The 17,498-nt window shown below is 41.4% G+C and overlaps 1 protein-coding gene across 1 annotated transcript in view; it reads right to left on the bottom strand.

Annotated features, from left to right (window-relative positions):
• The window catches only part of LOC107549332 (pumilio homolog 2-like), a 52,484-nt gene that overhangs the window by 30,964 nt on the left and 4,022 nt on the right, over nt 1-17,498 (bottom strand). The window contains exons 3-6 of the mRNA XM_016230379.1: nt 8,041-8,335; nt 6,180-6,273; nt 5,885-5,989; nt 4,459-4,601 (exon numbers count right to left, since the gene is read on the bottom strand). Coding sequence (XP_016085865.1) covers nt 4,459-4,601; nt 5,885-5,989; nt 6,180-6,273; nt 8,041-8,335 — 637 coding nt within the window. The remainder of the gene's footprint in view (nt 1-4,458; nt 4,602-5,884; nt 5,990-6,179; nt 6,274-8,040; nt 8,336-17,498) is intronic.

Below are 17,498 nucleotides of genomic sequence, written 5' to 3'. Positions count from 1 at the left end.
TTTTTCCCACATATTATGGCACGTCTGTGCGCTAGAGACAATCGATGCAGGCTTCATTGCACAGGATATGCACTGTGAGACAAGTGTGCATTGCTGGACAGTGTGTGCATCCACCTGCTGTTATTTCAGTGTTTTACTTTAGATGTGCTTTCATTGACGCCGTTTGGAATGCAGAACAAATTGATAGATGCACAAAACTCACATACTGACAGACTTTCATGTTTGCTTTGTGTTTGTTTGTCCTGAAGCTTGACCATGGCTGCAGTTAAATGCACTTGCATCTCCGAATACTTTTATGATACGAAATTGATGTAAACAGTCAGTTATGCTTTCAGAACAGGACAAAACATCTGATTTGTCGAAATAGATCTGTGTGCATTAGTGTGAATGCAGCCTATTTAAGCTGCCACTGTCTATGATCTCATCAGTAACAATCACTCAGCAATAATGCTGAGAAAAAAAGAAAAATATCGTTGTCCCATAACGATGATTGTCTGTAAACCTTCGGATACTTAAAGCACTCAGATACTGAAAGGACTTTTTGTTTCACTTGTAATTGTCTTTTTCCCCCCTTTATTACTTTATATTTGCTTGTATGTTTTGAAGCTATATTTATTTGGTTAAGTTCTTAATTTTAGTTATTTATTATTAATTTGTAATTATTTTAAAAAGTAGCCTGCTTACATAATTTAATAAAAATGCACAAAATAAATTTGATATAATCGTGATATCGAATCGAATCATGAAACTAGTGACGATTCACACCCCTACTAGTCATACGATTTTAATGGCCTTCTCATTGGTTAGAGTTTACACACTCGGTGCCTATATGTCTGTGAATGACATCTAGGCCCCTGGTTACCATGGCAACCAGGACACCTCAGCCAGATCAGATAAACTTTACGACCTAAAAGTATGTAGAGAGAATCTTCCCTCCTACTTAATTCTCTAAAACAGACACATACTGCTATAGGAAATTACTTATTACATTAATTCATAGACACATTTTTCTAATATTCATATCCCTAGGTCATTGTGCATGATTACTACCTTATTGTATATGATTTTGTGTATTGTATATATTTTATGCATGGTTACGATAAGAGTGCAAGTCACCATTGGCTCTTTGACCCCTGAGAGGTGTGACCTCAATAGAAGTTAAAGGCAAACACATCAGCAACCTGCTTCAGTCTGCGGTTCTGTTAGATTCTGAGAAGATGAGGATGTGAGCTTGAACTCTTCTGCAAGCCTTAAGTCTGCGCCAGGCTTCGGCCTTGTCTTTACATTCACCAACAATCCTTGGATCTCAGCTGATGTCTCTCTTAGCTCTTCATCACCTTCATCTGGGAGAAACCTCTCTCAATCACCACCGAGCCAGAATAACATCTTTTGGAGTTCATCACCCTTCAAACCCGGAAGAACGTGAAGAACTCCAACACCACCAAACCTTCAAAACTTTCATCCGAGACTGCATCCGGACCCTCGTTCAACGACCAAGGCAATGCAAGTATCATACATTTAACTAAACAAAACAGAGGTTTAGTATAAGCTGTAGACCCCGTTGTAAAACGACACTGATGGTTTTTAACTTAGGTGGTTCTGACTCATTTTCCATAACTGCATTATCTGGTTTCTCTAATGGCTTCATTCATCCACTTTGTATGTACGTGTGAGTGTATGTTTATTTGTTGGTTTGTTTAGCCTTTTGAGCTAATTTGCTACAAATATTTTTTATTTTAATAATCTTAAATTATGAACACCTCAAAGAGTCATGAAAATTTAAAAGTTAAAATATTCACAAAACACAAAAGTACATTTAGCTCCAAAATCTGGAATCCTGAAATTTCAATATTTAAATTATAATTACTGTAGTTATTTATTTATAAAAATTTTCAGAAACTAGGAGTGCCCATAGATAAAAGTTTTGAAATACAAAACTAGGTCTGGGGGCCTTTGAACATTTTTGTAAATGATGAGAATGATCTACAAAGACTTGTCAGAAAGGTTGAGAACCGCTGGTCTCAATCACCGAGGCAAACAAACTTCTGGTTACAGGGTTTCTGCAGGATTTTTAAGCTTAGATTTAAAACTTTAAGACCTGCACAAATGAAATGAATACCATATGAGCGGGGTAGGGCAATGTCTATGTACCATATTAAACTGTAAAATTACTGTAAAAAGCATAATTTACAGTTCAGATAAAAGTTTTCACAAAAACAAAGTTTTATAAAGTGATAAACTTTACATTTCAGCCTTTAAACCATTGTTAAGAAAATGGATGAGTCAAAAGTATTAATTATTATATTTAAACAATTATCAATAAATTATTACATCAATTAAATAACAAATTAGGGGTGTGCGATACTGACAAAAAATTATATCTCGATATTTTTCTGGGATTTTATCGATAGTAATTAGACGATATTTTGCTGAGTGTGTTATTGTGCTGATATCTTAAGGACTACCGTGGACAGCTGACTCCTGAATTTTTTTATATTCTTCATATTCTGTGTGGTCAGTTCACAGCAATTATAGAAATTAAAAGTTTTATTTTTAATTTTAAGCCATTTTTTTTGGCTTAAAGCCATTTTTTCTAAAAGTGGGTTGTTCTAAAAAGCTTTTGGGTTGTTACCAAGCAAATTAAATCAGTATCAACTAAATGTATCTTCGCAATGCAGAGGAAACACAGAAGCTGCATTAGAAGTGTCATTTAGATGCATTTACACACTGTTTAATGCAGCTCTGAGGGAAATTAAATACTTTTAACCTGCAGTTACAAATGCATAAATAATGTTTTGATATTGCAAACATCAAACATTGAAAACTGAGGTTTGAAATTATTTAAAAAATGAAACGGCGCCTTAAATGTGAAATTAAAACTGCCAGTAGGTGGCATCAAGTCACTGTTAATAAGCCAGTCATTGCGATTGAACCGAATCATTTAAACGGTTGATTCATTCAGGAACAAAGAAGCGTCCTGTTGCTCAGAGACGCAAAAAAACGTTGTGGCTGTGTTTGAAATAATTTTTGTTGGAGAAATAGAGCAAAAACAGGAAATATGATGTCTAAAACGTAAGTCTCTTAATATTAACTACTTGTTTATTGAACTGTTGTATAAAATCAATATCACATTTGTAATCATGCTTACTTTGAGAAAAAACCGTCACTCTTCGTGTGATATTAACTATATGAAATGATATAAATATATACATTTTCTGCCCCATATCTTAAATTATGTGATAATTCTAAATGCATTTTAATAGACTGATTCATGCAGTGAAAGAACACTCTAAATGCGCACGCGCACTCGTCTAACCTACTAGACGTCATCACCTAATGTATGCGTGCACTCTGTAGGTGTGTTTTGTGTTTGCTTTTTGCGATATACTCATAATATCAAATCCCACATCGTTAAAACAACAATTACGATATTTATTGCAGACCATCCATATCGCACACCCCTATACTGTTTAGATTTTTATAATGCATTGTCTTCTTATCGATCCACCAGTTCACATTTAAAGCTCTGCGTGTTTGTAGGGTAAAAACATGGGTCGATTTTCGCATTGGTCTGAACATAAAACCAGCAGTTTTATTGAAAATGCTCATTCATTCTCTGCCAGCAGGTGGAGCGTTTGGTAGAAATATAACTGTTTTCCTGGAAACGGCAGAACACAGAGCAGCGCAGCACCGGACTTTGAACGTGCAGAGCTTGTGTTTATTCATTGAAATCATAGCCTTTTGAAGTCTTTCCGTACCCGAATTTAAGATCTCTTGAAATCATAATTAAGACTTTCTTGTACAATTTAAGAATTTTTAAGGCCTTAAATTTGATATAACTAAATGTAAGACTTTTTAAGACCCCGCGGAAACCCTGGGTTATGTGTTACAGATGCTTTTGGGTGATGAAGACAGGATATAACAACAGTGTGTATTTTAATATTTAAAATAACCTTGTGTGCTTCCACCAACATGCCTTTCTGTATCCATGAGTTTACAAAAAATTACAAGTGGAATTTATTTTCTGCGGTAATCAACATTATGCCAAAGGTTTTGTCGATAGCGTTGGTTCAGTACAAGTTGGCGCTATCTATTAATTTATTTCAAATCCTCCTAAAAGTAATGTCACACAATGAACAAGGCTTAAGTGCTGGTCACACTACACTTTTCATTCCACTGACTTTCATTCTTTCGCAAACTAATGCTGGAGAGTGGAAATATGCAAAGAAGTTTCACATTAATTTAAAGAGCATATATTTAAAACTGCAGCACTGCAGGAAAGTGGAGTAGACTACACGTGTTTACAGTTTGGGATTAGTATTATTTATGATGTGTTGAATTTAAGTTTTTAAAAAGATGCTGCAGAATGTGACCTATCACAACCGCTGCATTGTCCGAAGAAATTTCCTATGTTCAAAGTCTAGTGTGCAGATTTTAAATGTTGAGATAGTCATTAACCTGTTGTCCTGGTCCTGGACCCTGATTGGATGCCTGCTGGTTGGCAGAATGACTGGCAGCAGCTGCAGCCTGTTGTTGGAAGAGGTTGGCCGGATACACACCCCACGGGACTCCATAGTACTGAGGAGGGACTACAGCTGGACCTATGGAAAAACATGATGAGCTTTATACTGAGGACTCTCCACATTAGCATCCCAGGATTGTCTATACCATGGTTGATATTTATAAAGTGTGTACATTAGAGCCCGACCGATATGGGTTTTTTGGGGGTCGATATAAATATTAGGGAGTAAAAAAAAGTATGTGTGTATATTATAGTAGAGTACCAGTCAAAAGTTTGGACACTTTCCCATTCGTGTGTACAAACTTTTGACTGGTACTATACATAGAATACAGTATATACATAAACAGAATATATATACATAAACACATTTTTTGCAATGATCACTCAAATGTGGTGATCAAACACTTATGACATGACAAATTTATTTATTATTCAAAATGAGTCTGACATCAGTGCACTGAACAGTAAAGTTGAAGTTTATTCAACTTTATTTCAATTCAATTCAACTTCGGAACATTCATTCACGGATTTGTGCTACTGTCTTCACACAGACGAAACTTACTAGAGAAGTGTGAAGTGTGACATAATACACCTCTGTAAATAAATACAATTTAAACTCACGTCTCGCGCACTTTAATGCCCTTTGAATGTAACGTGTACGGTCCCTTGGAACTGGAAACATGGCGGAATATCATGCGAAGTCCACTTCGCAGGGCACTTACGGTCGAATAAGACAACACTTGAATGCGGCTGCCTGAACAAGAGACCTCCTTACTGAAGCGAACACGGCGGCGGATCTCCACCAAATTCGGGGGATCCCTTTAGCTTGAAGAGCCCTCTCGAACGCCACCCTCTGTGCGTCAGTAGCCCCCCGGGATCGACAGATCAGTCGGCGCCCGACCGTGAATTTAATCGCTCGTAACTCCCGGACCCCGGGGTCCGGGGGCTATCGACGGGGGCTATCGACGCGGGGGTGGTCTCATTCGAAAGGGAGCCTCGAGATGTACACTCGATTCGGCATTCGAGAGGGTTCCTCGAGCTGAAGGGATCCCCCGACTTTGGTGCGGCTCCGCCGTGCCGTTACGGAGACATGGCCGTTCAAAGTTTCAATGGTATTACATACACTTAACCTTTAAAGCGTTTCATCCAGATCCACAGTAGCAAACAATGGAGCGCACTCTGCTGGACAAACTACGTAATTACACCATTTACAAGCATTTTATGTTCTGTAAAAAAGATTTTCATTTTGGTGGCATATCGGCGGCATATTCGCCGATACAGATATATCGGTGACAGGCTCATATCTGCCAATAAAATCGGCAAAACAATATATCGGTCGGGCTCTAGTGTACATGTGTATACCTGCAAGTGTGGCAGCTGCTGCCAATCCTGCAGCGGTGTAAGGGTCTGCTCCAGGAGGGGCTGCATTAATGATGTAAGGGTTTGGCACAAATGCAGGTGCAAGGCCTACCGAAAAAACACACAGAGCATTAGATTAATAAACAGGTTAGATTAATTTCAGAGACTGCCTGGGTTACTGAACTTTTACTTAGTCTTCCTTTGCCCTCTTAAAACCAAATTCCATTATGGTGAAAAAGGGATATAAGAGACAGAGAGTCTCTGGATAAAAATACAAGTCTGAAAGTAATAATGTTACCAAGGTGTTGCTGTTGGGCTGCAGCAAGGGCGTACTGTTGCTGCTGTGCTGCGGTCAACTGCTGAACTGTGAGATGACTGGATCGCTGGAACAACTTAAAAAATAAAAAACAAGGCGGCATTACATCTTTTTACTCAAAAAAAAAATCCTCAACATAAGCAGCAACAAAACATTTTCCTTCAGATGTACACTACTGCATGAAAAAAAAAACCTTACTGAACCCAAAAAGGCATTCAATTGATCTAAAGTGACACTAAAGAAATGTATAATGTAACAAAAGATTTCCATAACGTAGAATTATGTTCTTTTAACCTTTCTATCAATCAATAAAATCCTGGGGAAAAAATAAAATTTTTATAAAAAAATATTAAGCAGAACAATGGTTTCCAACACAGAAATGTTTCTTGAGCACCAGTAATCTACTTTCTGATGAATTATGTGACACTGGAGACTAGGGCTATGACGGTGGCACCGCGGTGGTAATGGACCAACTACCGCCGGTGGCGCGGTGTTGATATCTCTATAATACATTCAATGTTTATAATGTATAGGCCCATTAGTAATTTTTTAGAGGTCTTGCAATCTAAAACACATCTTTTTATGCAGTTTTGTTGCAAATGATCTCATAAGTTCTGTTTTAAGACAGATCTCACAGGCAGACCTTCACGTTCTCACTTTTAGCATCAAAAACAGCAGGAATTCAGACTGGAAAGACATCCAGAGCTGAAAAAGGCTTCCCGTCGCCACTAAAGGGCCTGGTAATTTTTGGTAACGCATGAATTGCACTGCAGAAATAGCTACTTAACACACCACGGCTTAATGGTTTAATCCAGTTGAGCACTGAAGGCAATAGAAGGCACAGCGGCAAATAAGATATCCTGACACTGTAAATGAATTCAACCCCTTGGGGTGATGTCTAAAGTGGCTCTTATTAGTACTTGGGGGCTCGTAGAGAGCTCCTCTTGAATTATCCAGATCAATTACACTTGTAATGATCTCAAATCAGCAACAACCAAGCAGAACTAGATGCAGAAGAACAGTTTGACTTTGGAAGTGGAGTTCATTTTATAGGTGGTTTGTTATATAGTTGTGTAAGATTATACAGAAGAAGTTCCAACATTTCTGTACCTGAATGTTTGATCAAAGCTCAGTTATGCGGTTTCTATGCCATACACATCACCTAGTCACTAAAACAACAATAAAAACTATTTCTTAGTCAGTCCCACCCCCCAAACTCACACCATAGGTTGTCAAAGTTGTGTTGCTGAATACATGTAAAATAAAAAAATTAAATAAACATAAAATAAAGATAAATGTGACTTCATGAGATAGATAGTATATTCTCATATATATGCAGTATATTATATATATATATATATATATATATATATATATATATATATATATATATATACACACACACATACATAATTTTGAAACACAAATAATAATAAATTAGGCTTAATCATCTATTAACAAATGTGCGTGTTTATTTTAACACTTCCATCAGTGAACACGCAGCCTGCAAAACACTAAGTACTCTGCTATAGTGGCAAAAAGCGTGCTTCTTCATAGATGGCCAGGTTGCAACTTGGGCCTTGGTTTCACTCTCTTCCCTCATTCCAATTCAATCACTTCAATAAATAAAAAAAGTCCCATCCACACATTACAGCTTGACATTCTGTTTCACTAAGACATGTCACTTTAAAGAAGTAAAATGCAATGCAAATGGCATTTCATGTTGTCAAGACATTGACACTTCATACTGCAAAAGCTAAAGCAAACAAAAAGTTAAAGTAACTGTAAACAAAAAACAAAGTAACTGTAAATGTAATAATTAAGTGCAGAAGAGCAGTTGTACCTGCTGTTGGGAGTTGTAGTCAAACAGGCCAACTGGAGCACCAGATGAGTCCACCTGGATCTGGTTCCCAGCATAGTCAAATTGGAGTGACTCCATGCCCGCTTGATGCTCCATGCCGCCCATGCTCTGGGCTTCCTGGCACTGGAAGTCCTCAGTGGGAGGTTTGTTTGTGACAGGGTTGGGTGGCTGCAGAGTATGCGGGTGGTGCTGTGCCATCATTTCCAACCCAGCCTGACTGGGCCCCAACCGTTCTACTGCCTCAGTGGGGGACGCCTGGCGACTACCTGGGGTAGGGCTGTAGAAAATACGATTTTAATCAAAGCGTGGATACTGACAATGACATTGTTGCAGTTTTACTAATTGCTATCGCACGCACACACACGATGCGCAAAACTCCGCATTTGAACAGTCAATAGCAAATACTTAAACTAATAACAAAACAGTAGCTGATTCAGAAGTGCCAGATTGTCATAGCAAAGTCAGAATTACCTCTTCTCCTAGGTTCACGAAACTGTCGTCCATAAAATGCATTGCTGTTCTGTTGTAAGTAATCTTAAAGATTCCTAAATGCATCTAATTTCGGAAGGCCAAATAAAGTGCTTTTGCTTTTACACTGAAACACACAGTGTCTCCCTGACATGGCTGCTTCAACACTAACTGCGGTTACTGAACCACGCCTTCTTTCTTTGCATGAACATTTAGGCCGCATTATGCTAATATTTCCACATAGTGAGGTAGATATGTGGGGGCGTGTTAGAACAAGCCGTTTTAGGGGGGCATGGCAGAGTCTTAACTTTGATAAACAATATCTCTTTGGTTTTGAGACTTTAGTCTTTGCAACTTCAGTGATCTTATCTATGCACAATCAACTTGTAACACTCCAAAGAGAAAGGAAAACTTGAAATCGCATCATATGACCCCTTTAACTGAATCCACACAGGTCTAGTGTCAGCTTCGGACGGCCAACAAAAAAAGCCTATAAAGGTTCATGGTAGGGATGTCCACGATTAATCGATGATCGATTAATTGTCGGTAAGAGATGCAATCGATTAAAGCTATCGATGGTAGATTAAGCCATTTCATTTTGGGCTGCGTGCGGCTCATGCGCAAAACACGTGCAAGCGGTTGTGAGTGACGGTGACAGTATATAAATGCATCATCATTCATAATGTACAAATTAAGCTTTTAATGTGATTTAAACTTTAAAAGTACATTAAAATAGAAACAAAAAGTTCTTCAACATAGAAATGTAGTAACAAAGTCATTTCCCCAGATAATTGTTTCATATCGTGCGCTTTGCAGGGCTGCGGGACACAGGACAGGACAGATAGGCTATTCGTTCCTACGACTTATTAATTTGTAGTCAATGTCCATGTTTCATTAATTTTGTTCCTTAAATAACCCATGATTTAACTAAAATGAGGGAACAAATTAATAAATCGAACAAATTCTTAATTCATGGCCATCAGAGGTGGAAAGTAACGAATTACATTTACTCGCGTTACTGTAATTGAGTAGCTTTTTTGTCTACTTCTACCTTTAAGCAATTTTTACAGTAATCAGGTACTGTACTTCGCTACATTTTAAAACATTAATTACTGAGTAAAAATAAATAAAAAAATCGCTCCCTGGAAACTACTGCAGTAAATAATGGGCAGGAGAGCAAACTGGCACTAAAAATCACAAAAAAGATGGAGACGGTGGTGCAGAGCAGACCCAGCTGAAAACGAAACCCCCGTATTCGGCTGAATTTGAACTCAAAGGAAATGAAGTGAACTCCTGGCCATATTTAAGCTCTATTACGCAGTGTAAGCTGTGTTTGCCTAGGGAGACCAAACTAGCAGCTTATAAAATCTCGAAGTCAACTCTTCGCAAGCATGTATAGGGTAAGGTAAATACTTGCATCGTTGCATTGGTGGTTAAAATGAAGCTTTGACAGTTTAGCAAGAGGTTTTGCACAAATTAGCCAAAAAGACAGTGGTGCAGGGTGTACGATATATATATCGTCTGCGATATCATCATAATTGTTTTATCGATGTGCGATTTAACATTAGCAGTATTTTGCCAAAAATCATACAAAACACTCCTACAGAGTGCCGTGAAGTCTAGTAGACTAGACTAGTGCATAGGGTGCATTTTTTCACTGCGTGATTCAGTCTGTTAAAATGCATTTAGAATGATATAGGGGCAGAAAATGTATATATCATTTCATATAGTAAATCAATATCACATGAAGAGTGCCGGTTTTTCCTCCAAATATCAGTATGATTACTAACAGATTTTTTTTACAACAGTTCGATAAAAAAAAAAAGAAGTTAATTAAGAGACTTGCATTTTAGACACCATATTGCCTGTTTTTGCTGTATTTCTACGACAAAAATAATTCCAAACACAACCACCATAGTAGGGGTCGACCGATTATCTGCGCCGATATTAAGCATTTTTATGATTATCGGTATCGGTCATTTTCAAAACCGATTTGCCGATAAAATAACTTAATTTTGAAATGCGCTATTTAACTCTGATGCAGCCTGTCAGAACTCACCACTCTGTGGCCTAAAGCAGTCTCTGCCCACCACCCATCTGATTTGTTGGGAGCCACGAGTCAGATTTGTCAGTTTGGATGAATTAATCAAAAGTAGGTCAGTACACTTAAACAGATTCGCAATATGAACTAGTATCTGTAAATATTAAGCATTAATATTATTTAACAAAAATACTATTTAAATATGAATCCAGCATGTTCTGCGAGTCTCTGTGTATGTAAATGGCACAGACGCGCGGTTTTGTTTTCTACACAAAATGTGCGATGCTCGCGGTGATTTCAGCTTCTGTCGTATCACTACATGAGGACATAAATACATGAACACCATCTCCAGAACTGTTCTGACTCCCTCTGAGAGTCACTTCATGAGCATTTGACAGTTTCATTGGAGTAAAACTGTCTTCATATAATTTACATAGACCTACAGAAACAAGTTCCTCATGGCAACCCCTCAAAATATAAGTTCAGGTTAGCTTAAAGAAATGATCAGAAACATATTACTGTGGTGCAGTATGTAGTACATAATACTACTCAGGGATGAAAGTTTTCCGTCACTACGACAATTGGAAAAAATGAGGGGAAAAGAAACATGTAGCACATTGTTGTTGTTCTGCCGGCACACCAAAAGTCATCCCCGCCACGGCTGCAGCTTCTCACTGACAACATAACGCCCCTCGCATCATTCGCAGTCGGGTTATTAGCAGAGAACACAGAGCAGGTCTTGACTTTCAGGCGCAGTATTGGGAAAACAGTTTTTGTTATTCTTAATTTTGACATTCATTTTCATTTTTACACCAGACATATATCGGTTCTCGGTCTACTTGATCTGTAATAATCCATATCGGCCTTGAAAAACACATATCGGTCGACCCCTACACCATAGCACAGTTTTGCATCTCTGAGCAGCATGACAGGGTTTCATTCCTGAATGAATCAATTGTTTAAATGATTCGGTTCAATCGCAATGACTCACTTATTAACAGTGACTTGCTGACACCTACTGGCGGTTTTAATTTCATATTTAAAGTATCTTTTGATTTTTTTTCTTATAATTTCAGATGAGTATTCAACATTTTATGTCTTATATATCAAAACATTATTTCTGCATTGGTAACTGCAGGTTACATGCATTGATGTCCTGCATTAAACAGTGTGTAAATACATCTAAATGCCACTTCCATTGAAGCTTGTTTCCTCTGCATTGAAAAGATTAATTTTAATGATACTGATTTAATTTGCCTGATAAAAGTCCAAATGTCTTATAATTCAAAAAATCTGATTCCTTTAATTAAAAACAACTGGTTTGAGATTTATAGGGCTATCCCATTTTTGCCTCCCTCCCACTGTAAAAATGTAACTAAGTAATTTTTACTCCGAGTAAATTTGAAATGAGCTACTTTTTACTTTTACTTGAGTAGATTTTTAGACCGGTACTTTTACTTGTACTTAAGTAAAATTGTATTAATGTAATGGTACTTTTACTTGAGTAGAATATTTTCGTACTCTTTCCACATCTGATGGCCATGAAATCTTTCATTTCCTTTCCCGCATGTTTATCACAGTAAGAGACGCAAAAACAGTTATAAAAAGTGAATGACAATAAAATAAACCTGAAATTAGAAGGTTAGACAGTGAGGATTTAGGAAAAGAAACAATGCTTAAATATTTTTGAATTTGTGGAAATTTGTGACCAACCGACAAACCAGAACAAAGCCACGTAAATGTAGGCTATATGGGCTCGAACGGCATCCAAAAGCATGGTCGCGATGTAACATTTTCCAGCTAACCAATTATTCCTCTAATAAACAAAGCTCTTATACAACACTTGTCATAATCAGAGTTTATAATTTGTAAATACATAATTGCTGGATTCAAAACAGCAATTAAAAGGCGCTGTGACCGACACTGACAATATGTTTTCCCGGAGCATTCAATGATGTCACTAAACGGTGATGCCACAATAAGAGCATCGTTCACAAGTTTCTGCATGGATTTAACTAGCCTAGGGCACAGGTTCCCTTTCGATACTTCACTCGTACTGTGTCTTGCTTAGACGCATATGGGAAAAAAGCCTTTTTCTCCTGAACTGAAGCCTTTTTCATTCAGTGGTTCGTGCAGTGTATTAAAAAAATTTACAAACCAATGGTTAGGCAGCGGAGCTGCACGAGCCTATGGCGACGAAACCCGCCAAAGCTCGCCACAGCATTCTCAGATTTCTTCTCCTTCAGCGATGACTCTATGCTCATCGCTGATCCTGAAAGCCTGCTCGCCGTTGACACACCTTCGCAGCTAGAATCGGGACCTCTCAGCACAGCTGACCCGTTTCTCCGCTGCTACAGCAACGCAGCAGTTCCGGTCCGTTTCCCCTGCCGCCATCCGGCGATTCTGAAAGAGCTTATTTCTAGCAGGTAAGCCCTAAAAGAGCACATTCTAGCGACGTTGTTGCAAATGTCGCGCTGCGAGCATGGCTCGTCCAGGGAAACTTGCATGATGCAGAAGAGCAATGAGTACGTCATCTGTGTGTGCAGACCGCACGCAGAGACTGCTCTCTTGCTCTTCTCCACTCGTGGACCGCCTCCACTGGAGACAGCCCCACTCTCTCGTTTCTCCTCTCTCAGCAAAAGGTTAGACAGTGAGGATTTAGGAAAAGAAACAATGCTTAAATATTTTTGAATTTGTGGAAATTTGTGACCAACCGACAAACCAGAACAAAGCCACGTAAATGTAGGCTATATGGGCTCGAACGGCATCCAAAAGCATGGTCGCGATGTAACATTTTCCAGCTAACCAATTATTCCTCTAATAAACAAAGCTCTTATACAACACTTGTCATAATCAGAGTTTATAATTTGTAAATACATAATTGCTGGATTCAAAACAGCAATTAAAAGGCGCTGTGACCGACACTGACAATATGTTTTCCCGGAGCATTCAATGATGTCACTAAACGGTGATGCCACAATAAGAGCATCGTTCACAAGTTTCTGCATGGATTTAACTAGCCTAGGGCACAGGTTCCCTTTCGATACTTCACTCGTACTGTGTCTTGCTTAGACGCATATGGGAAAAAAGCCTTTTTCTCCTGAACTGAAGCCTTTTTCATTCAGTGGTTCGTGCAGTGTATTAAAACAATTTACAAACCAATGGTTAGGCAGCGGAGCTGCACGAGCCTATGGCGACGAAACCCGCCAAAGCTCGCCACAGCATTCTCAGATTTCTTCTCCTTCAGCGATGACTCTATGCTCATCGCTGATCCTGAAAGCCTGCTCGCCGTTGACACACCTTCGCAGCTAGAATCGGGACCTCTCAGCACAGCTGACCCAAGCCCGCCAGAATGGGTGGGGCATCGGGCTATATAAGCGGGCGTTCACCACAGGATTCTCAGATTTCTTCTCTTTCAGCAACGACTCTACGTCCTCAAGTTGATCCAAAGCTGCTCGCCGTTGACACACCTTCGCAGCTGGAATCGGGACCTCTCAGCACAGCTGACCTGTTTCTCCGCTGCTACAGCAACGCAGCAGTTCCGGTCCGTTTCCCCTGCCGCCATCCGGCGATTCTGAAAGAGCTTATTTCTAGCAGGTAAGCCCTAAAAGAGCACATTCTAGCGACGTTGTTGCAAATGTCGCGCTGCGAGCATGGCTCGTCCAGGGAAACTTGCATGATGCAGAAGAGCAATGAGTACGTCATCTGTGTGTGCAGACCGCACACTTGAGCTCTCCTTGTCACGTGTTCCTTCCACCCCGTTACTATATATATATATATTTATATATATATATATATAGTTCCCTATCGATACTTCACTCATACTGCGTCTGTTTAAGACGCTTTGGGAAAAACAAATTTTTCTCCGATGACTGAAGCCTTTTAATAATGCAGTGTAACTGCAATGTCATTGGTTTGTGCAGTGTATTAAAAACGAACCAATGGCTCGGCAGCGGAGCCTAAAAGAGCTTATTTCTAGGTAGGTTCTAAAAGAGCAAAATTTCTAGCGATGTTGTTGCAAATGTCGCGCTGCGAGTGTGGCTCGTGCACGGAATCTTGCACGATGCAGAAGGGCAGTGAGTGCGTGACCTGTCTGTGCAGCCCACACGCAGAGACTGCACTTCACTAAGACGGAATGCTTTCGCCGAGAGCATGAGTCTTGCTCTTCTCCACTCGCAGACCGCCTTCATTAAAGACAGCCCCGCTCGTCCATTTCTCCTCTCTCAGCAAGCCTCAGAGAGAGAAACAGCGGAGTCAGGGAGCTAAGCAACCGGGTCTGAGCGATCGCATGCCGGCACTGTACCCGCGTGCTCACTCTCCTCGTTGCACTTGGATCTGCCGCAGAAGGGCAGTGAGCTACGCGCTTACTGAGACAGAATGCTCACTCGAGCATGAGTCTCGCTTTTCTCCACTCGCGGATCGCCTTTCACTGAACAGCCCTGCTCTCACATTTCTCCTTTCTCAGCAAGCCTCGGAGAGAGAAACGACGAAGCCTGGGAACTAAGCGACCGGGTCTAAGCGATCTCACGCCGACACAGAGCCTGCGTACTCGCTCTCCCCGCTGCGCTTCGATCCGTGTCTCACACAGAAGGATCAGTGCCCCTCTTTACATCGAGCGGCTCTATCCTGCTAAGTAGATCGGAGCAGATGCTGCCACTGACAGCTTAAAATTTGTGTGTCACTATGGCTGCGCTCACAGACACGGGCTGCTGTTACCACAAAATCAGTCTGCCCCCGTTCATTCACGGAAGGCGGCCCCGCCTCCCCGCGATCATGTTTCTCTCTTCCCAGCTACCTCTGATGAAGCAACAACGAGCTCACGGGTTGAACGATCAGACTTGAGCAATCCTCTACACACATCATGCGTGCTTAATCTGCCAGTGTGTGTTACACATGAGGATCGGTGCACCTCGTTATATGAGCAGCTTAATCCTCCCAGGCAGATCAAAGCAAAACGCGGGCAGCTTCGCATATGTGTGCGCGTCGCTGAGCCCTGCCTCCCCCGCTTCTTGTGTTTCTCTCCTCCCAGTTACTCGGAGGCAGAAATGGCAAACTCACGGGTATGATCGATCAGGCTTAAGTGATTTAATGCCGGCAAGGCCCCCGCTTGCATCCCTCTCGACGCAGCTCTTTGATCTGCCAGTGTGTTTACACGAGAGGATCGCCGCCCCCTCATTGTCGAGCGGCTCAATTTTCCTGGGCGGTTTGGAACAGAACGCTGTCACCCATGATTCAATATCGCTGACAGCTTTGTATTTGAACATTGAGCCCTGCCTCCCCCGCTTCTTGTGTTTCTCTCCTCCCAGTTACTCGGAGGCAGAAATGGCAAACTCACGGGTATGATCGATCAGGCTTAAGTGATTTAATGCCGGCAAGGCCCCCGCTTGCATCACTCTCGACGCAGCTCTTTGATCTGCCAGTGTGTTTACATGAGAGGATCGCCTCCCCTCATGGTCGAGTGGTTGAATTCACCTGGGCGGTTTGGAGCAGAACGCTGTCACCAATGATTAAATATCGCTGACAGCTCTGTATTTGAACGCGCCTCTCGCCTGGGTCACGCCCACGCTGAGGCTGCGCTGCTGAGACAGACCGCTCTTACTACGAGAGTTCATGTCTCGCTCTGCTTTTCTCATGGCTCGCCTTCTTGAATAAAGACGGCCCCGCCTCTCCCCTCATTCGCTACGAGCGGATTTGAGAGAATGCGCGCAGCATTTTTGATCTGCCTGAGTGTTACACAAAGATCATCAAAACTCCTCTTCTAATGAGCAGTTTGATCTTTTCTAGGCAGATTAAAAGAGAATGCCGTCACGAATGATTACTATCACTGACAGCTTCAAATTGGACGCGTCTGGGCCACACCCACACTAAGGCAGCGCGCACGGGGGCTGACTGCTCTGCTATGAGAGCATTAAGTCTAGCGAAGCATTTTCTGAAAGTATTTTCAGGGAAAAGCAAATTTCCTCTTCTGAGTGTGGGGTCCCCCCCATACGGCGACCAGCCTCTCAATTTAATCCAACCCCTTGTCACATGGGCTGAGGCCTGACAGGCCATCCCTGTAGTGCCAAACTGGGTGTTGGAGACAATAAAATGAGGTTATTCATTGCAATTCGCTCGAATACCCCGCGATTCAACTGCGTGGTTCCCACCTCAGTTTAGAGCAAAGATGCACACGTCCTGCGCTCAGAGATGATGAATTTGCTGGCGATATGAGCCGTAGAAACGGTTCACCCAGCTCAGAGCGAGTCAGGCTTCCAATGGGTACCACTCGCCCTCAAAGCGTTTCAGAGGATGCTGGGCCTCATGGCGGCGGCATTGCCCGCGCTACAGTTGGCTCTGCTTTGAATATGCCCTCTTCAGCATTGGTTGAAACCACGGGTTCCATCCCATGCAGATCAGGGTGCGTCAGGCCTGTGTAACAGCCCTGGCCCCCGGGGGGAAAAATTCCCGCTAGATGGAACAGGGCGTGGCCATATGGTTTGCAGAAGGACAGTTGTCACAACAGATGCCTCCAACTCATGTTGGAGGGCGCTGTGCGAGGGAATACCGACTTTCGGCCATTGGCCGAAGGCAGAAAAAGGCTTCCACACCAACTGCCTGGAAATACAAGCAGTATGTCGAGCCTGTCAGTTCTTCCTGCCAGTCCTAAAAGGGCACCATGTGCTCAACCCTGAGAGCAGCACATATACCGGGCAAATTGAACCAAGAAGTGGACATGTTATCAAGGAGCAAGGTCCCCCTCAGGGGAGTGGACGCTCCATCCGCAGACGGTTCAGAGGATCTGGGAGATCTTCGGCGAGGCCGAGGTGGACCTCTTTGCCTCTGAGAAAACTCTCACTGCCCAATCTATTTCTCAAAGACCAGGGACGCGATGGCCCACGATTGGCCCAACCTCATTCTTTATGCTTTCCCCCCCCCCCCCCACGCTTCATAC

Source organism: Sinocyclocheilus grahami, unplaced genomic scaffold (assembly GCF_001515645.1).
Source record: "Sinocyclocheilus grahami isolate Dianchi unplaced genomic scaffold, SAMN03320097.WGS_v1.1 scaffold369.1, whole genome shotgun sequence".
Lineage (NCBI taxonomy): Eukaryota > Metazoa > Chordata > Actinopteri > Cypriniformes > Cyprinidae > Sinocyclocheilus > Sinocyclocheilus grahami.
The sequence above is the reverse complement of the archived record's forward strand: the minus strand, read 5'-3'. Positions and strand labels throughout refer to the sequence as shown.